Raw genomic sequence first — 21,293 nt, 5'->3', positions numbered from 1 at the left:
CTGGAGATCAGTTACGCGATCGAGGGAATCACTTATTTTATTATTAAAGTACGAGTATAGTACTTATATTCTGTAAATCTGCGCTTTTTTTATTTACGTAGAAGTCCCCTTAATGAGATATCGAAAAATTTCCTTGTATTGATTTGAACTTTTTTACTTTGATGTTACTTTTATCTGAATTTTTTTTTTTTATCTATAGTACTGCCTTTAATAATCTTCGATATTATGTTCGTATGTCCTTCTATCCGAGCTGACCATTTTCTATATATATGGCCTTATTAATTGACAACTTTTATGGGCTGTAAAGCATTTACCTAAACATAATCCAGAACTAATYTTTTAAGCATTATTCTGGTTTATGCTAACGATCTTCCTCAAAATAATTACTGTCATCTAATATAAGTGCTTGGGATTACAACTAAAGCACAAAATATCAAAAGTAATGCGCTGATTTATCTACTTGAAAATTAAGCTTTTAATGATTGAAAGATAAACTGTTACATATACATATATATATAACAATATATAATATAATTAAAATAATGTAWTATAATGCTGTTTTTACTTTTAATTACTGTCATCTTTATCTGTCAACAGAATCGCTTTCAAAGCCCTCAGCTTACCTCAAACCTTTTACACCCAAATTAGATCGTTTGCAATTTATGTTATCACTACTTTGACTAAGTAAAKAAATAATTAAAATATGAGGAAAGTTTTTGTCAGCGTGATAAGCATTTAATTTTTCTTCTGGCAAATCTCRTCATTAAGTTATAAAAAAAATGGTTTTTAATTATGAAAACTGAAACTAATCAAATAGGATTTCCTTRAGTAAAAACATTAGAAAGAAAAAATAGAAAAAAAGCGAAAACTTATAGTAATAAACCCAAGATTAATAACAAAAAATATCATAATGTAGACGTGACAACCTCGCCCTTGATTTATTGGGTACGTAATTCGACATTATCAAATATAGATTGCGGTTGGTCATATTCGTTTAAATGATTGTATTGGCACTTAGCGGGAGGAAGCKTGTCRCATTATCGACCAATACCTAATAACSTCACGTCGACGGCRTTCATAATAAGCAAATGSSGARATATGAGGCATATTTGTCWGGCCTCTCCATTTACAGCACAAATGATACATATGAAGGCATACAACTTTTGCTGTTATAAAAATACCAAACTCCATCATTTATATGGYTCTAATAACCATGTATTTTATTACGTTATTGTTTCGAAATGTAAACGTCGTAAACACCATATTACGGTAATAACCGGTTACCACTGGAAGTTATAGAATGATTGTGAAATTGAACCATTGTGTATTTGTTAATGTGTGATTGTTAAAACAATTTTGGTTATGTGAATGATTTGCGCCAATCAAAAAAAAAAAATTTCATAAAACATAAAAGTCAAAACGTTAACTTCAGCTACACCCAATTTTTCCAAAAAAAACAATGCTAAGGGAAGATCTCTTCCTTGATTTTGATCGTCCAGTTTTAAGGACAGAGTCCGGTTTGAACGATTATTTTATAGGTTTGGAAGCGATGCCCAACACAATAATCAATACCAAATTTCTTGAAGATACGTTTGTCAAATAAAACAGTTTTCCATACAAGGTATTGCGTTGGGACCTATGTATATCGTCTCAGATGACCCATCCGTTGAATCCAATTTTCGATGACACGTTGAAGCATTTCGACTGGTAACTCGATAATTACACTCGTGATATTTTRTTCCAAGACCTGAATAAAACGTAAAATCCTTTGATTGATGCAATGTGTAGGAAGTGGCGCCGTCTTGTTCTCATCGCTGAAMAAAATTTTTCTCGAAAAGGTAAGATCTTGTTGGAACTTTTCAAGGGTCTATAGAGCAAATTGATGCCGTTTGGGAAGTTCGAGCGGCTTCAGTTCTTGTAAAAACTATATTTTGTACGCTTTCCATTTAAGATATCGACGTAAAATGCGCSAAATCATGCCATACGTCAGTCCAAGTTCTTGCGAAATGCGCCGAATCGACTCTCCACGGTGTTCACTGAGTGCTGGATATGGTCTATTCAGTGGAATATTATCCAATAATGAATGTTGAGTCTTAAGGGGTCAGTAGGATAATCTTTTTTCAAAAAATTTTTTTTTCCATTCTCTGTTCCCCTTAGAATTAATGTAGAAACCCACTTTACCATTGGAAGGTTTTGAAAAAGGCCCAAAAATATTAATACCGTTCGACGTTCGGAGCGCTAGGAGCACACCTGCACACCTTAAAATTGAAACGCATTTTTCCCAAACACGTACTTTTTTTAAACTGGTGGACATGATTCCGGTCGAACTACTCAACCGATTTTTTAATTTTTTTTTTTTAATGTTCACAAATCGCCTACTAAATCCATAATTTTTTATAATTTATTGACACTGTTATGAAAAATTTTATATAAGAAGCATGGGGAAAAATTAAAAAAAAAACGTTAATTAGGTACTTTTTTATTTATCAACATTTTTTCATGATTCACGTAGGGACGATAATCACGATTCATCACACTCAGCCATTTCTCCGACAGATGTCATCAAAAAACTCTGCAAAAATTTGTTTATACACTCCACGATATGTAAAAAAAAAGAAATGATGATATGATATGTMAAAAAGGAAAAAATTTTGTATAAAAAAAATGTCTATGAAAAGAAAAAAATTAATAAAAACAGGCCAGATTACCCTACTGACGCCTTAACATGGGTGATGGTGTTGCGAATACTTGTAGTATGGTCAGTAGGCCGATTATGCTGCTCGTAAGTTGAGTGAATGMGAGAAGCACATTTACAGAATAAATTTTTGTAATAAAGTTGAACGAGTCGTGAACGTTGTTCAGGCGTAGGTCTTTCCACAGCTTGATACGATTAATATGTGATGTGTCAAAAAGGCTATTAAAAAAAAATACTTTTATTTGGATCACCCGTTAGAGCCCTATATAAAAGTCTGAATTAAGTTTATAAAATAGAAAAACCATTTCTCGGCCAATTATCCCACTGTACAACAAATGTTTCCTGATTGACAGGATTCGCTTAACGATATGAAGTAAATATATCACATATGTTGAATAATATAATATTCAGCCACACTCATATTTACATTCTGGTAGATTTGTAGTCTCATATATCTATATGTTAACTTTGTCCGTGTATTATTATATGACGCGCTAATCATAAACGTGAAACCAATTAAAGTCTTATCAACTATAATTACAAATGTTATTTTTTATAGGCTTCCACTATGGGTAATACCCGCTTAGATGCTTTCTGTATTAATACGCTTACAAAAATAGGCGCTGACGAATTTGAAACTGATAACTCTGTTAGTTCGAGTTATTCCACTCAATTGGAACTTATAGGCATATGTAAACATACACTTACAAGTACAGGCAAATTTACAACTGATATGTTAGATTACCCATGAACTTAATTGCTAACTTTCGCTTAGAAAAAAATTAAACGTCACAATCATATCTGTCAGGCAAAAGTGACGTTATCATACAAGCTTATGTACATAGTGTAGCTAATATATATGTACATATATTTGATTTTTTATTATTTACTATTAATTCCTTATTATATTCATTAGAATTTTAAAATGCCAAAACACTGGAAGGTGTCGATAACTTTTACTATAATTTTTYGAATTGTTGAAAATTTTWAAAATATATAWTTATTTTTACCGCTAAATTTTACTYAAAACAATAAGAAGTAGAATGAACAGTATTTCTATGGCGGTATTAATTAAATAGACTGAAGTGCTTTTAAGATTTTTAAAAGATAATATTTSATTTGAGTGTACTAAACTTCGATTGCCGAGCAATGTAGCAATTTATTCCGCCTATATACTATACTAAAAACTATTAAACCCTGAATACTTACCGTGAAATATGAAATTTTGCACACCTACTTCTCTCACCACAGAAACTTCTCAATTGTTGGAATCATATACGATCTGTTCGATGAAAATCAAGTGCCTTTATGGAAAGTATTTTTTTAAGATATATGTTCACGAAATTTTGCATAAATTTCACTGGTAAATAAAAACCCACTGATTTTTTTGTGACAAGAACAGAACAAAGAGTTTATTATGTGAAAATTGCCACAAATTCAGAAAATACCAACAGATTTCTTCTATGACCTATTGTTTTTTTGCCATGAGGATATTTGCAAAAAAAAAACATAGATATATTATTGTTATATTATTTTATTAACCAAAAAGTTCATTACTGTCGATGTTTTTCGGCGATAATTTGTTTTTGTAGTATCCCTTAACAATGTCCAGCAGTAATCGGCAAGCAAACTGTCACCACATGTTCGTCACTTACGATCCCTAAATTGTCGTTGATAAATCGAGATGGGAGTCCGGAAAGTGAATTTTGTATAGGCAGTTAGTAGTTCGGTCACAAGATCTTTGTAATTGTCAGGATTGCCATTTCCAAGAAAATTTTTAACAATGCTTTTAAAGGCACTCAAGGCTCGTATTTTAGTTTCATTGAGCATTTCCTCAAATGTTTCATCTTTCATTAGTTCTTTTATTTGAGAACCTACAATATGCCCTCCTTAATTTTTGCTCCACTGACTCTCGGAAATTTTTGTTTCAGATACAATAACCCTCTTCCATTTCTGTTCATTGTCTTAACAAAAGTAGAGGTTCACTGGTAACATTTTTTGTCCCGGAGTGAGTGCCTGACGTACTCACCACCGCTCGGATTGGTCCTGTGAATAACGAGAAGTTACGCGAAGGTAAATCAGACGAATGCAGTGGTTGCGGCACGATATTGGTTGAAGATGTGGCGAAATAATCTCAAATAACGAATGCAATATGAGATGGTGCATTAAAGGCACTTCTTTCTTCAATAAATTCAGATATAGTAAGCATCGAAGAATTCACTTTTAGAGCCTCACAAAACTACGCGTATCTCAAACACTAATGAATATTTTAAAGTGAAATTTAGCATAGATATCCCTAACAGTTCTACCAACTTACAGAAAAAAAAATTTCCGATTCGAAAAACTCGCCAAGTATAAATTAGTTCAAATAAATTCCTGAACTTGGTTCGTTGTCGACGCGAACCTTTTTTGAGAAATTTGTAGCTATCAAAAGCATTCGTTCGCGACAAACAATTTTCCACATTCATTCATTCCCAAAGCCTTTTCCAACATTCTGAACGTTGCGGCAGCAGAAATTTGATTCCTCACACAAATTTAACGGATTTTCTTTGTTGAATAATTTCACTAATCATAAAAATCACCGAAAGCACTTTCTATAGATTTGATGTGGCATTTGAGACATACATATGTCACTGACAGTCATACCAATCTACCAAAAAAATATTTCGTCGAATGAATTTTCTCGCCAAATTTAAATTAAAAAGTCTTACATTTTTTCTTGATTATTTTACATATTTAATATACAAATATAAAATATCACTATTATTATAATTGACATTAGAACATGGCACCACTTACCGATTATAACCAAATTCGTTTCTTGACCACTACTTTCTATAGTATGCCATTTTGAATACTGGCAGCTCCTTTAAAATAAAAGACTCATGCATTAATGGTGGTTACAACAGAAGTTAAAAGAATTAGAGCTCTTCAAGGTACTATATAACTTTGGAAATTTGTCTCAGTCTGTCCCTCACTTTTCGAGTGAATGGGAATATTTTACAAGAMGAATGCCAAAACTGAACGTATGCCGAGCGTATAATAACTATAATTAGTATCTTTTAGCAAAAGAATGAATGCATTTTTTCAAAGCCTAATATAATATACACAATTTAACTACTCGTATAAGCTGAAAATGATCAACTTTATATTCTACTAACTACCAAAATATTTCAAAAATTGAGAATTCTTTCTACACAATAATCAAACTCACTTGTTTTAATTTCTTTCTTACAGATGGCGTGGAAGTATCTACAAGCTAGTTTGGCTGGATCTCATCGCATTTCTCTTTCTTTACTACCTACTTAGTATAGTTTATCGTTTCTGTTTGGATGAATATCAAAAGACGTAAGTGAACTTTATAAATCTCCAAAAATTTGTGTGGCTCTTAAAGTTATCGACTTTTTTRAGTGACTTTAAAAAGTTGATTTATATTAAAAATTAATTACAAAGGTATTCAAGAATCGAACGCGATTCAAGTAGTTGACGCCAATTGTTTAAGTATATAGTATAACTTTCGGCAATTATAACTCAGCAGTAATCTTAATTATCGTATAACATTTGGTTGATTGGTTCAAAAGGTAGCGTCCAAACGTCTTATCTGAAATGGCCACTGTTAGACCATGGTTAGGCCCATTTTCGACTCATTGTACTTCCAAATAATATCTAATTATGCCCTATTTAGCAATTYAGTGATCCATTATTATTTAAACGTTGGAGGTCGTAGAAGATATCYCGTCTCATCCGGTAGAGGACTGTACATTAGCAAAAGTAATGTGCTAGGGTCAAATCGCCCTCAGTCCATGCTCTGTGCATTCTCGATTTCACATTACCACGATTTGGAAGGTGAAGTTCTGGAGAGTAAATGCTCTTAACTCACTCTTTCCTAAAGGAAAAGACTTTTGACCTGATCGCTATCAACACTACCCAAAAGTACTTTTATAATATGCCCTGTATTGCTAGTGTTTCAATAACTAAATTTAATTCTATATTGTATTTCTAAAAATAGTTATATTAAAGTTGTCCTAAAATAAATATCTACATTTGACATTCTTAGCCACTTCTTAAAGTTTAGAGGCAAAAATTAATATATTAACCTTGAGAGTATACTCTCTAGACAGGTAGGTGACGTAAATGTCTGACAACTACATGCTCTTTAGGATGCCCATTGTAAAATCACCGAGACTAAAATCTCTTCATTTCATTATATCCTCTCTGAACCACTCAGTGCTCCTGATGAAGTTCAACGGATCAAAATGTTTTATATAGGGAGTTTCCGAGACATCGCCAAGACTGATGGTTCCGATTAATTTCCTGTACTAAGCTTCCGCTTTTTATCCTAGTTCCGATTATTTTCCTATATGCAAACGCATAGAAGATGTTCTAAAGTCCTTCTTCTTATATCTCTTGACAACTTCTACAACTATAACTCCAATTTAAAGAAACCCGGTCATAACGTTCTAATCGATGCTTGTCGATCTTCCTTTGTCCCTTTTATGATTTTCTTCTTCTTAACTGGCGTAGACAGCGCTCCACTCGTTTCTTCTTTTCGCAATTTGGACCCAATTCGAGATATCAGTTGCAGCTAGGTCCCTCTCCACCTATTCTCGACAACGGAGTGGATGTCACCCCTTTTCCTCTGCTTTCCCCAGCGGGTACTGCGTCGAATACTGTTTTCATCCATACAACCGACATTACCTAGCCAACTATAACAATGTCGTCGAATAATTCTCATTACTCATCGTTCCACCGAATGCGATAATAAATCTTCTGCAGGACCTTTCTCTCAAAAATTCGTAACGTCAACTCATCAGATGTCGTCATCGTACAAGCCTCTTCACAATATAGCAGAACGAGAATTGTGAGTATGGTCTTTGTTCGTCGAGAGTGGACTTTACTCCTCAATTGCCTACTCAGTCCGAAGTAGCAAAAGTAATCCTGCTTTGGCTGACATTCGAAAGAAATAAAGAATAAATTTTATGTCTCTGATAAAATATTTTTTCGTTATGTGTCGAACTATTCTTTTTTTGCATATGTCTAAATATTATTTACTTTTATTTTTCAAGACCGGGACCGAACCCCAGTTATTGTATTCAAATGTCATTTCAGCAACTGGAACCCTTATTCTTAATCATCCTAACAGACCGATTAAGGAATTTGAGACTGATTTGAACCATAAAAATTAAACTTTTTATGTTTTTTCGTTTCATAAACGGACTGTCGTAACAACTCCAACTAAATATTAATCTTAATATTCCTCCATTTCTAAACCACACAGAATATTCGAAGGCGTTGCAAAATATTGCTACAGTTATAGCGATTTGATACCGCTCTCATTCGTGTTGGGTTTCTATGTATCAATCGTGATGACACGTTGGTGGAATCAATACACCAGCATACCATGGCCCGATCCGATTGCGGTCTTCGTTAGCTCCAACGTGCATGGCCAGGACGAACGTGGACGTGTTATGCGTCGTACCATTATGCGTTATGTCTGTCTCTGCCTGACGATGGTACTGATTAATGTATCGCCGCGCGTCAAGAAACGATTTCCCGATTTAACACATCTGGTGGATGCCGGTCTTTTGAATGACAATGAGAAGGCGATCATCGAGAGTATGAATAAGGGTTTCCCACGTCATTCAAAGCATTGGTTACCGATTGTTTGGGCGGCCAGTATTATAACCAGAGCACGAAAGGAGGGACGCATACGTGATGATTTTGCGGTGAAAACAATTATCGACGAGTTGAATAAGTTTCGCGGTCAATGCGGTCTGTTGATATCGTACGATACGATCAGTGTGCCGCTCGTGTACACACAAGTGGTCACATTGGCGGTATACTCGTTCTTTCTCTGTTCGGTTATGGGTCAACAATGGACGGAGGACAAACAGGCATTTCAAAAGATCGATATATATTTTCCAGTTTTCACAACGTTGCAGTTTTTCTTCTATATGGGTTGGCTGAAAGTGGCCGAGTCGCTGATCAATCCCTTCGGTGAGGATGACGATGATTTTGAGGTAAAAGAGTGATCAACTTTTCGATAAAAGTTTTGTATTTTTTATGTAGCATGATTGCCAATTACATTATATTTTATCTGCATAAACAGGTCAACTGGATGGTGGATCGTAATCTGCAGGTTTCCTATCTAATTGTCGATGAAATGCATCACGACCATCCGGAACTTATCAAGGATCAGTATTGGGATGAAGTGTTCCCCAACGAATTGCCCTACACGGTGGCATCCGAACGTTTCCGCGAGGAGCATCCCGAACCATCAACGGCTAAAATTGAGGTGTCGAATAAGGCCGCCATGCCAACAACATTGTCGAGCGTGCGCATCGACGAAATGGTTGGTAGCAGGGGGTCAACCAAGCGTTTGTCCTTACATGAGCAAGCTCAAAATTCAGACCAAACACAGACACCAATGCAAGCAGTTAATTATAAATTTCCCGAAATGTCACAAGAAGAGGAGGTTAGAATCAAAATTCCTGTATGCATTAAATGGCAACACGCGTTCTTCGTCAACAGCGAGAACAATGCCAATTACAACAATTACAACTTTAACTTTTATCTCAAATTCAACTATTGCTACAAAAACAACAACAATAACTACAATTTGATATGCAAGATAAACAATTGGCTTATTTAACTCACACCTAACTCATATATAACTTATCTATGGTCCAAGCGTCACTAGTCTTATCCACAACTAGTAGCGCTCGTACAACGCGCAAGAAAGTATCAACTGCGTTGCTAACATCTTTTGTCTAAAAACTTACTGTGCACGTACCGACTAGCGCAACAACAAACATACATACTACTTGTAACTAAAAGTGCTTTGAGGTTAACAATCGCAAGCGGTTGATAATTGGCCATAACAGACGGTGATTGGTGTGCACTTTCACATAGTTTTATAATGTTCTATTCAACTATTCTGTTTGGTATTGGTGTTTTATATGTAGACATTGCATTGGGTAATCGGTTCAACTGCAATGCGCTAGTTACATATTTATATCTAGTTATAAGTGTTTGCATTTTTCATGCAATTTGGTGACTGGTTTTCTACCTTAGTTATTATTTAAAACACATTTAAATATTTTTTAAGCGTTTTTCATTGCCAATGCGGGTTACATTTACCGCTGCTCGTACGCAGCGTTGCAAAATTGACTTCTATACGCAATCTTATCGCTAACTATCTATGTCTGTGTGTGTAAATGCGCATGTAAAATGCCAAAAAACAAAATTTAAGTTCTCGGATTTGGATTGTCCACGTTTACATGCATATATAATTGATGTGATTTGCACTCGTAAAAACAAAAAGCAATAGCAATATTTACAAACTAAGTCTTACAACTAACTGATTTGATTCTGATTCTTTCTCCTTCTTCTGCAGCTGTACAAATGCTTGAACTATCTGTACACTTTTCGCCAACGAAAGTTAATTTAACAGCAGCTTAATAGATTTGAGTGCATGCACAACTAAATTTCATTCATAAAACTATGCTTATGCGTACAGTGGAAACTCGATTAAAGGTCCGTTATTGGCAAACGAAATTTAACACGTTGAGGACTGCGCTGCTTTTAGTAGGCAGTTTCACCTTAGCGTGTGACCCACCGGTGGGTCACGCCGTCCTCAATGTGTTCACTTTAAATTTAATTAACCTGCGAGACAGTGAGGCACATTACACCGCAATTTAAAATTTTATTTAAAAACCTCAGCTTCAACTTTTTTTCCTTTTTTGGTTAGAAGTATTTGGATAATATAATTTAAAAACGAAAAGTTGTATCAGTTAATAAATTAGCTTGATTAAATTTTATTGACTTAAAGAGGTTTTTTTTTTTCAAAAGGATATGCGTGGGGTTTCTTACACTCTAGTAAGTCTTTTGAAGGTTAATAATTTTAAACTTATCTGTGAAAGACCATTTAATCGAGGTCCAACTGTAAATTTTTATACAACATTTTATTTTTTACGCACCTCATAACATTAACATTACAACTTAATTAATTATTAAAAACACCATTGAAATTTGCACGATCACGCAGTCCAAAGAGTCATGTTAATGGTACTCTTTTTGAAAAACATTTTGGTTTATCGGGACGAGTCGAACAATAATGCGTTTCATAGCCAAAATATCCACTAAAATCTTTCAAAAGGACTCTCGAGAGATATCGAGCTCTCTAGCTATTTCAAAACTTGACGATTTTAAAGCTTCACTTCCTTCCTTTCTTCACTTTTTTCATATTTTCATCAGTTGACGAGGTCGAAGGTCTAGAACGAGGCATGTCTTCAATGATTTCTCCACCGCTTGTGTTTTTGATAAAACTGAACCACTGTAAGTCTTTTCTAATATTCACAACGATTCCGCATACGAAAGTTGGTTGGAAATACAAAATTTTAGACAAATTCTTTACTCGATATTTTTATTCATTGGAAAAGTGGCAACGCACTCTGTGGTGTATCGGCTTAAGCAGCTATAAATTGGTTGACAGATGGTGCTTATTTTAAGAACAGTCCTAATAACCTAGAAAAATTAATTTTTTTCAATATCATTTACCAGGAGAATTTAATCCGAAAATTGTATGCTTTTTTGTCACAATGTATATACAAGTATCAAGGTTTGAATTTATGAATTGTCTTAAAAAAAGATAGCGAAAGGATCGAATCTCATTTGCAGACTAAAATATTTATTTAGACTTTAAAAATATCGGTGTTGCATCCCTCAACAGCACACCAGGATGTAAAACTTTATAAAAAAAACACTTTTTCCTTAAATTATCGCACAGAACTTTGCAGATCCTCAAAGTCCTTAAGAACTTGTTTAAATAGAGACAGCTATGTTTTATAATTAACAGAATCATAAGTTAATAAGTCACGCATAGCACTTTCTCATACATAATGAAGAGTAGTCGTCGTTTAGAATATTAACAATACCCCTTCCAGTATCCCATACCATGGGGCCACGAAAGCCCTGAAGAGTGGCCTGCCAATGCAAGATAAGGGCGCCTGAGATGTTTAACCTTTCCTCCCTGCTGTCTTCTAGATCTGTCAGCCATATCTTACATGCGTTCGTCGTCTGTATTCGAACCATGTTCCTACAGTGCTTTTTATCGATCGTCAGTAGATATTTGGTATATTTCTGATCTACTTATTCATATGTGACTTATGCTCTTTTGCACCCTGGTAGATTATTCCATCGCACTTTGACCTTAATCGTATAGACATTACATTTTACAAATGTCGATCAAGTTTGACAATCTCGTCCACTATCTCGTTACCCTCGATACCTTTGTCATCCGACACTCAGTAGGAGTGAAGTGCTTGTTCCTCGCGACACTCTCCATTGCMACGCTGCCACTTTTGGCCGATATAATAAASGAGGTTATTGCCTTCATTGCTGYTYGCTTGTTTATAGAATATTTTTAAACTATGTTATAGAAAGATATTTTAAAATATAGTACTCTTTAAAGAAACATAATAGGTTCTWATTTGATTTTGTTATCTTTATATATTTATTCATTCAGCTGTAGTAATTTTGGATTTAAAAAATCAAGTTTTAATTAAGAATCAAAGTATTTTCTTTGGGTTTAGGTATTTTTTTTTTTTTTTTTTTTTTTTGCAAAAACAAAATTAACAGAACTGATACTAATAAAAGCTTTAAAGTAATTTATGAGCAAATTAATCAAAATATCCAAAGAAAAAGAATTAAAATCCACTAAAACTTCCTAATATTGAATCTCAATATTTAGTAAAAGATTTAAAAGAGCATTATTGATGGCAGGGCGCCACCAAACTCCTGAGGCTAAGCTCGACTTTAAACTCTGGTATGAATTGATCAGTTGAAAAACTTTGAGTATTCAYATCAGAGACAGCTATAAAAACCTCATGATTCMTGAAGTCAGTTAAAGAGTTAAACTATTAAATTACGGTTATATAAGTCAAATTTCTCAATTTTCATTTAAATCCAACTTAATGCATGCACTCAAATCTAACTGGGGCTTAATCACTGCACTTCACCGCATTTCTAGGACCGGGATTTCACTTTAACTGCACGCACCTCACAGCTGTGTGAGTGTCTTTCTCTCACGGATTTATATATTAACTGCACGCACTATTTCTACTTCACAACGTCTAACTATTAARATTGGCTGTCTTTTATATCGCTTTGGTTATTAAAGTACTGGTATACCATTGTATATATAAAACAAAACCAACTAATCGTAAACAAAATCCCACTAACATAACTGCTTTACTATTTCTATTCACCCACGTGGACTAYAGGCCGATGATGCCAGCGGCATACACTTCACAGCTGGCAATGGCAAAGTGCGACATGGCTCTTCTCCCAGCCTTGCCAGCCTGAGTGGCACTTTGTCGCGCGTCAACACAGTTGCCTCGGCGCTGAAACGTTTCCTCAGCCGTGATGAGCGTCCCGGCTCGACGACACCCGTCGATGATGGSACACAGAAAATGCGCTTCCCMGGCAGCGCCAGTTCGGCCAGTCTTACGGGCAATTTAATCATGAAACCTCCCGGTAGTTTGCGCATCACAGATCAAGTTATCGAAGAGGTGGACGAACAGGCCACGATCACTTCGCATCGTGCCAACGATCAGGTGCGTCCAAATTTGCACGATATATTTTTGCCGGGTTTGGCGTCAGCCAGCAACGCTGCACACTCCGAACCAATGGATATACCGCCACGTCCCACTTCGTATATGCGTACGCAATCGACTTACGAGCCGACGCTGTTTCCACCGGGCGGTGTTGAGGCYTTATTAAGCACATCAGCACCCACGAATGGCAGTCCGCGCATGGTGCAGTCTGTGCCGAATTCGCCAGCTGATCCCTCCAGCACCAAATCGCTCTTCGATCGACAAGTCAATCCGGAAAAGGACAGTCGCGAGCAGGGTAAGTTTCGTCAAAACAATTGCATGAGCATTTCTTCATTCATCTATTTACTTTAGCAAAATTCATTCATTTTCATTTAATCGTCTTTTTTGTTCTGACAAACAACAGTAGGACGTCCCCCAGAAGTGCCGCAGGTTTTCAGATGGTATTTGTCGACTGGTAAAWTTTTTTTTTAAGATTTATATTACTTTGCTGAATTCGTTGTTGTTTAGTTGTTCTTTTCTTGATAGTGAGAAAAGTGTTTACGCTTCTTCTTTCCCTCCCTAACTGGGTTTGTATGTATATATGTATGTACGTACATATGTATGTAGACATTTGCTCAAATGTTTATTGGCATGTTTTTGTTTTTATTTTACTTTCGATTTTAGTTAGTTGCGTTTCGTTATATGCTCAATTGCTTAGAAAYTACATAACCTATTAATCCCTTTTATTCTATCCCCATTTAATATTTGTCCTTGCTTTCCGTTAGCGTTGGATATTGTATTGTGGAACATAAACTTTCTAGCTTACAAAAACAAAAAATTTAAAGTGAATAAAGTCCTTGCGATTCTCCAAAATTTACAATGTGGTGAATCGAACAAACACCTAGCATTAAAGTAATAGATCAAGTAGATGTAGAACAAATAGATGTTATATTACTTTAATGAGGAGTCCATATACCATAAACTTCTATGTTAAAACCAAATTTATGACTTGGTTGTTGTTTTCCAAAATCAAATTTTTAACAAAAGAGTAAACATAACTAGCAGAAAAGTAACGGTTGAGTTATGATTATGAATCCATAGTACACCAATTTATAAACATTTATAAACATTAACATTTCRTTTTCATACTAATTTCCTACACCGCGATAACAGATCTTCTTCCATCCTCAACTTGCGCTTGTTTACTAAAGACCGTGTTTTAACCACGTCTTCAGAAGTGCACCTTACCGTAATAAATTGTGGTCCATTTCGAGTTGCCTAACGTTAAGAAAAATAAAACACAGAAGAACATTGGTATTTATTTTTTGAAGATTATCTCCTTCAAATGTTGGTCGCGGCTACGTCTCAGATGGTTTATCCTTTGAGTTCAACTCTCGATGACTTGTTCGAGCATTTCGACTGGTAACTGGTGAATGACATGCGTGATGTTTTGCTCCAAGGCCTGAATCGAAGCGAGATTGTCGATTGTCCGCATAGATTTTAGACTAACATATATATCCCAAAAAAAAAAAAAGTATGACGGTGTGATATCAAACGATCTTGGTGGCCAATCGACCGGCCCAAAACGTGTTGTTGTCTGGTCATCGAAGTGTTCTCTCAATAGGTTCATTGATTGATGCGATGCGTGGCAAGTGGTGCCGTCTTTTTTTAAACAAATGTCTCTGAGATCACGAGCTTTAACCTCAGGAATCAAATAGTAGCTTATCGTGACGCGTTAACGGTCACGTTCTCTCTCTCTCTCTCTCTCTCTCTCTCTCTCGATTCCACCCGCTCATAAATGGAATTGTTATTAGGAGAACCGGACTAAGTACCGAATTGTCAGTGCAGTTTTACGAACATAATTCCAACGAAGGCTTTCCCCAAAAGTAGGTGTGTTGATATAAATTTCTATGCAGTTATGCTATACGTTTTTGTGGACGAAATACTGTATGTATAGGAAACTATGGTGGATACAACAATGTTTCAACTACGTTCACATAGCATCGAAAAAACCTTAAAATATAAATAAATAAATCGACACTGACTACAAGTCCCTGGACTTCATCAAGCAAAATTATTTCATAGAGAATGTTATCTGGAAAGGTTCAGCTAGGTAACCACATTCCATAAGATCAATATATGTATATAATATAAATGAAAACTAAGTTGTCATATGCACRAAATGGACATTTTGTAAACGACGAATTTAGGATATTTGCATTATTCAACTAATAATTATTCTATTTTTATTGTTTCGTTTAAATATAATATAATATCATTGAGATTTGCACCATGACCTAAGGTAAGCTCGACTGTGCCTCCCCTCTACTCACCCATCACTCTGACGAATTTTAGGGACTTGATGGGCGCTATTAGGTGATGTGCTCACTGTCAATATAATGTATGGATGCAAGGGCCTTAATTCTACAGATTCCTGTGCAAACTTAGAGGTCATCCAAAGGGTAGTAAATCAGGGTTAGAATCATTTCAATCAGCCTCAACCTSACTGCTAAACTTAAAGTTTACCCATTTCGTAACGTCGACTCTTCTGAGGAAGGTGTATCTTCACCTGAGGTCTACATTTGTTGAGATGATATTATCTTCCTTTTTACATATCCATATCCATATCGATATCGTCGGATGATTCTTAATCTCGTTCGTGATAATATAGATATTACCAAAGTCCAAGATAGATCTCCGCGGTTTCCTTCATGGTAATCAGGGCACAACTTAATCCAACATATACATACATACAATACATGTCTACAATACATGTTTTTAACAAGGTCTTCAAATTTTAGTTTAATCGAAATGGCAAAATAAATTTGCTAATGCCATATTAGTAACAAAYATTTGTCCCATATCTCTCAGCTCACTGAAGCCAATATCAGTAGAATCTGCCTACACATCGCACTCCACTGTTCATAAAACATTCATGCAATTTCTAGTATACWTCTTGAAGTAAATTAGTTATTAATKATTAGTTGTTATATTACTGTAGCTCATATTTKAAAACTGTAAAAAATTGGATACTTTTCGTATATATTATTATTTCATATTTTATTGAATTTTATTTAAACCCAAATAATATGTATATATATGTATTTACTCTCTCCCTGAAACTCTAGTTATATTAAAACGAGTATATTCYTTCTAACTGGTCAAAGTTGTTCTTCAAAAACCTTATTCTTCTTAAACTCAAATATTATCTTTGTTGGATCTGATCAATATTCTGTATATGTATTTAATATACATTTACTTTACTTTTGACAAATCTGGTAGTGYTCTCAACTAATATCCGTAATTTGTGTATTTTTGAGCAATCGACGAGTGAAGTGTATTTTAGCATGGCTTATTTCTATCTGTGGTTCTGTGGAAGAATAGCTTAAGTCGTGTTAAAAAAATTAAATACGGTTCTATAAGCAAAGCTTTTATAACGTTTATTTTGAAAAAAAAAAAATTCTCAAAAAAATTTATTTTCGTAATTACCAAAAAATTAACCTAAATTTATATAAAAGCAAGCAAATAATAGGGTTATAAGGTACTCTTTCATGCGTATTACCAATTACATCAAATTTGACTCGAACGCCCTCAAATTAGGCTAATAATCCAAAAAAAAAAATATGGAAACACTTAATTAAATTTTCTTCCTTTTTACAAGCCTCGGCTGGGATGGATTCAATACTTTCAACGAATTTTAACCTTTTCGGTTTGGTCTCATTTTCGAAACCCCGTTCGCTACTTTATAGAAAAGTCATCATAAAATTCCAGAGCCCTCAGCAATGTTGCCAAGCATCTCTTTTGTGACCTCCACTCCACGCTGTTTTTCCAAAAAATTCAGGCCTTTTGGTATTAGTGTTCCATTAACACACTTATTACCCGAAACATTAACCAAAATATATTGAATCGMTCTAATCGATAATGAGATSCTCTGCTATATCTCTAATGTAAATTCGATAATTTTCCAGCATTGCTTCTTTTATTTTCTCGATCTTATCGATATTAAAGGTATAAAGCTCTCGCTGCGACTTATGATGACTTTACGGCCTTCACTGAATTTTTTTTCCAGTCAAGTGCTTGCGTTCGTAATAAAGTGGACTCACCGAACCACTTCCGCAACATTTTAAAAGTTTTTAAATGTCGAAGTAGTTGTTCAATTTTTTTTTTCCGGAATGGCTGAGAAACTTATTTTTACATATGGAGGTGAAAGTCACGCGATCATTGTTCAAGTGTAAGTCTTTCCAYGAAAAATAACATATGATAGCTTGATAACCCAATGTAAGCAAARTAAACAAAGATTTTTCAAAAACTTTAYCCTCGAGTTGCTCAAAWATATTCAAAATAAGTATGTATCAAAGTCCCCCTAATTGCATGCTCTTTAGAAATTATTATAAGATTTCATTTAAACAAATCAATACAAATTAACACTCTCACCCTRCAGTCGATGACATGGACACGAAGTCAACCACGGATGCGCCCGGCGTCGAGGACGAGGGCGACGACTTCGACAAATTGAAAGCAGCGCGCGAAAAGGAACGCATGCAGCGACAACAACAGAAGCTGGCGCGCACAATCAGCACAGCGCCCGGCATAGATGGTGGACCGACTGTGGTGCCCGTAGTGGCAGCAGCCATAATACCCACCACCGTCGTGCCAGCACCAGCGCCAGCCGTGGCCGCTGCACCGGTGGCGACCACAGCTACGGCAGCATCAGCCGCCCTGCCAGTGCGTTCACTCTCGACCATCTCATCGGGCGAAGATCTTTCCGCAAATGATCCGGACGCCAGCGTGGAACCGCCYACGACATCAACGGCAAAAACTTCGCCGGACAATGAGGGCTGAACGCCACACACCTAAGTAAGTGGTACAGTGCTCGCTAAATGTATGCGAACAAATGGTTTCCATACAAATAATTGATCAAATGTGCTCAGCATTTTTATTTCGGCATTATTATTACACTTAAGTTTATGGCATTCATACACAAGTTTTCGAATTTGAAAGAACTTAGTTTTTAAGTTGCCTCAAGACCCAAAACAACCAAGTATAGGTTMGCGTCAAGTAATCGTTTAAGCAACGTAAATCGTGGGTATTATGTAATGTAAGTCAACGTGTGCTCCGTCATTAGCGTCTAGTGTAGCATAGTTTTGTGCGCAAAGTGTCGGAAATGTAAAAGAAGTTTTACATTAACTATTTTTATACGAACWATTTGGGAGTGAGAAATGTTATTTATGTATGTATATAATAAATACCGTAAAATATTTGAAAATTTATGTAATATACACCGGTTCAATTACATAACTCGTTTAGACATGTTTTTAAATTTCTTAGCTTTGGTGCTTGCTGGTCTTTGAGTGGCATTAGACGCAAATGCTCAGAAAATTTGCTAAATCAAACAATATGACTAATAAATAATGTGTATGTATTTATGTACATATTTACCGCACTGCAAGGCATCGCTGTTCGTAAAATAATAAATATTAAGCTAAACATTCTAAGTGATATATTCAAAAGACATAATTGAGCTATTTTTCGAAGCATGTAGGCTGCTAAAGTAATAAAGTAATAAAAATGTATCTTTGCCAAGAAAATCAAAATATAAATATAATTATATATGTGTAAGTAATCATCATTGACGATATTATAAAGCGTTAAAGTATTTTGTACAGTTTTTTTNAAGCAGCAATTGAAGCAAAGTCTCACCAAAACCAAATCTATACAGTTAGCCCCAGCAAGCATTAAAAGAGCCAAAGCGCAACAAAAAAAAAAAAATTCAAATAAGAGCGAAAAGAAAGGAAATCAAGCGACGAATTAAAAGTCCCCCCCTTTTTGACATAAATAAAAAAATTAATAATATTAATTGTCCTATTTTAATATTTYAATTATGTTGAAAAAAGTTGTCTAACGTATTGAATTAAGTTGTAATATTTGTGCTACAGACAAATAAAAGAAGTAATCTCTCTAGCAAATAAAAGAGTTAATACTTAAAAAATATTTAAGTTAATGTATACMTATTGTTTAAGTTGGTTAACGAACGGAACTTACAACTGTATTTTATTTTAAAGAAACCCTTAATATTAAATAAAATTATTTTGTATAAAATAGAGCTTAAATCAAATAAATTTWCTCGAAAACAAATTTGTTTTATTTCTTAAGCAGGAAAAATACATATATAAAACAAAATATAATTAATTTTTCTGCTTTCTCTTTATTGGTGTARATACCGAATCTATTTCCGATCTAATCTTAAAGCCGCTAATCCTAAGCTATTCCCAACTCCAGACTCTCCCACGGAACCACCTGATTAATTATTACTTCGTGGGAGTTATAAGGCATTTAAGTCGCCTCTATGGCACTGACGRACGCCTACTCTGCTCTATACACACTTATGTCTCAGTTTCATCATGATTGAGGCTGTCGCTTCTCTGACAGCTTTCCAGATTTCAGTGAAGTAACATACAAGAGTATCGTCAAATTTTCAACCGTAAAACTACCACCAAGTGTAGTTTTAAAATTTTCCCTTGTACTTAAAAATCGAGGGCAACAAAATAATGCATGCTTAGAGTCTTGAAAGCACTCTGAATACCGGGTCCCCAAGTCGTCAGTCGACCTTCATCGTCCTTTGAGTGAAGTTTGCCACCGCAGCTGCCATATTGTTAATCTTTTGACTCTTCTCCTTTGGTTTCTAGATGGCTCTGAAAACTTGTATACTCGCTCGTATTCGTCACCCACCCTCACTGTCAATGAGCGTCATACTGACTACTACTTCAGCAGCTTCACTTGATATTTTTCGAAAAGGACTGATAACTCTTAGGGCCGATAGCCTGGGCACTGTGCTTATTTGTCTGGCAAAAGCTTTGATGCCTAGCGCCTAGATCCATCTTGGAGCCGCATACAACACAACCGACTTCCTTTCGTTATTTGAAAGTCTAGTTATACTAGAAAGTTTATGGACTTTCTGGTAAGGGGAAAAGTCAACTTGAAGTCTTCTGTTATGCCAACTATTTCATCCTGGAAGATTGAATTGTAGTAATTTAGTTTGAAGCTAGCTTTTGCGTATGTATTACAACAAGCCCGCTCCTGTTCTCCTTGAACTTGTATTGGTCGGATATCGAGGACATCGACCAGAGCTATTGTTGATGTAGTTTTCATGCCAGCAAGCAGACACCTGTTCCAGGGGATTAATAGGGCACTCTTTTAAAACGCTAACTGGTAGAGTAATCATAATTCATCAAATAATTGTGAGGAATACTGCTAGTATGTAGTTCTTGGCCTAATAAACAATCGAGYACGTTGACCTAATTGTTATGAGAAAGAACTTGTCCACCTAAATCTAAAATAATAGAAAATATAAAACAAAGAAGGTGCTAATATAAATCTACGTTCTCTGATCTAACAATAAATGACGCTCATGGACAAGAAAATACTTTAGTTTTACTTTAAATAATTTTTAAGAATATACTTTTCAACTGAAGACCAGTATAACGAAATAATATAATRAACTTTAAAACCAAAACTTTGTTGGGTATTATTAAAAATAATCGATTAGCTTGAAGAAAAGACAAAGGTAATTGAATTAAAACCCGATGTTTTAACGGTAATAAAATTTTGTAATTTGTCAGCATTATAGCAACCAACRATTTTCTCATGTGGCAACACTGGCCCTAACCTTCAAAAGGCGCGGGTATAAATTTGACAGCTGTCGGATAATGTGTTTACAATTATATGTATCATTTTGAGTGATTTTGTTATTGTGAAAAAAATGGATGAAAGGGAATTTGGCGTGTTGATAAAATATTGCTTTTTGAAGGGAAAAAATATAGATGAAGCAAAAACTTGGCTTGATGACGAGTTTCCGGACACTGCCCCAGRAAAATTAACCATCAAGGATTGGTATGCTAAGTTTAGACGTGGTGAAATGGACACCGAAGACATAGTACGCAGTGGATGCTTAAGAAAGGTTGTTACAGACGAGGATTGAGGAGCAATGAAAAGGAATAATGTAC

General features: G+C 35.1%; 1 protein-coding gene across 10 annotated transcripts in view; it reads left to right on the top strand.

Annotated features, from left to right (window-relative positions):
- The window catches only part of LOC108975516 (bestrophin-4), a 52,798-nt gene extending 33,850 nt beyond the window's left edge, over positions 1 to 18,948 (top strand). For 5 of the 10 annotated variants that reach the window (XM_018944035.1, XM_018944037.1, XM_018944038.1 and 2 more), the window contains exons 3-8: positions 5,933 to 6,043; positions 7,974 to 8,715; positions 8,805 to 9,170; positions 12,979 to 13,606; positions 13,715 to 13,765; positions 17,732 to 18,948. In XM_018944035.1, the coding sequence (XP_018799580.1) occupies positions 5,933 to 6,043; positions 7,974 to 8,715; positions 8,805 to 9,170; positions 12,979 to 13,606; positions 13,715 to 13,765; positions 17,732 to 18,132 (2,299 nt within the window). In that variant the 3' untranslated portion in view covers positions 18,133 to 18,948. Of the gene's footprint in view, positions 1 to 5,932; positions 6,044 to 7,973; positions 8,716 to 8,804; positions 9,171 to 12,978; positions 13,607 to 13,662; positions 13,766 to 17,731 lie in introns of all 10 variants that reach the window. The other 5 variants (XM_018944044.1, XM_018944041.1, XM_018944046.1 and 2 more) reach the window with 5 other exon arrangements.
- The last annotated feature ends 2,345 nt before the right edge of the window (positions 18,949 to 21,293 follow it).

This window comes from Bactrocera latifrons, unplaced genomic scaffold (assembly GCF_001853355.1).
Source record: "Bactrocera latifrons isolate USDA-ARS-PBARC rearing strain unplaced genomic scaffold, ASM185335v1 scaffold_66, whole genome shotgun sequence".
Taxonomy (NCBI): Eukaryota; Metazoa; Arthropoda; class Insecta; order Diptera; family Tephritidae; genus Bactrocera; species Bactrocera latifrons.
Note: the sequence above shows the minus strand (reverse complement) of the source record. Positions and strands in the feature narration are given on the sequence as shown.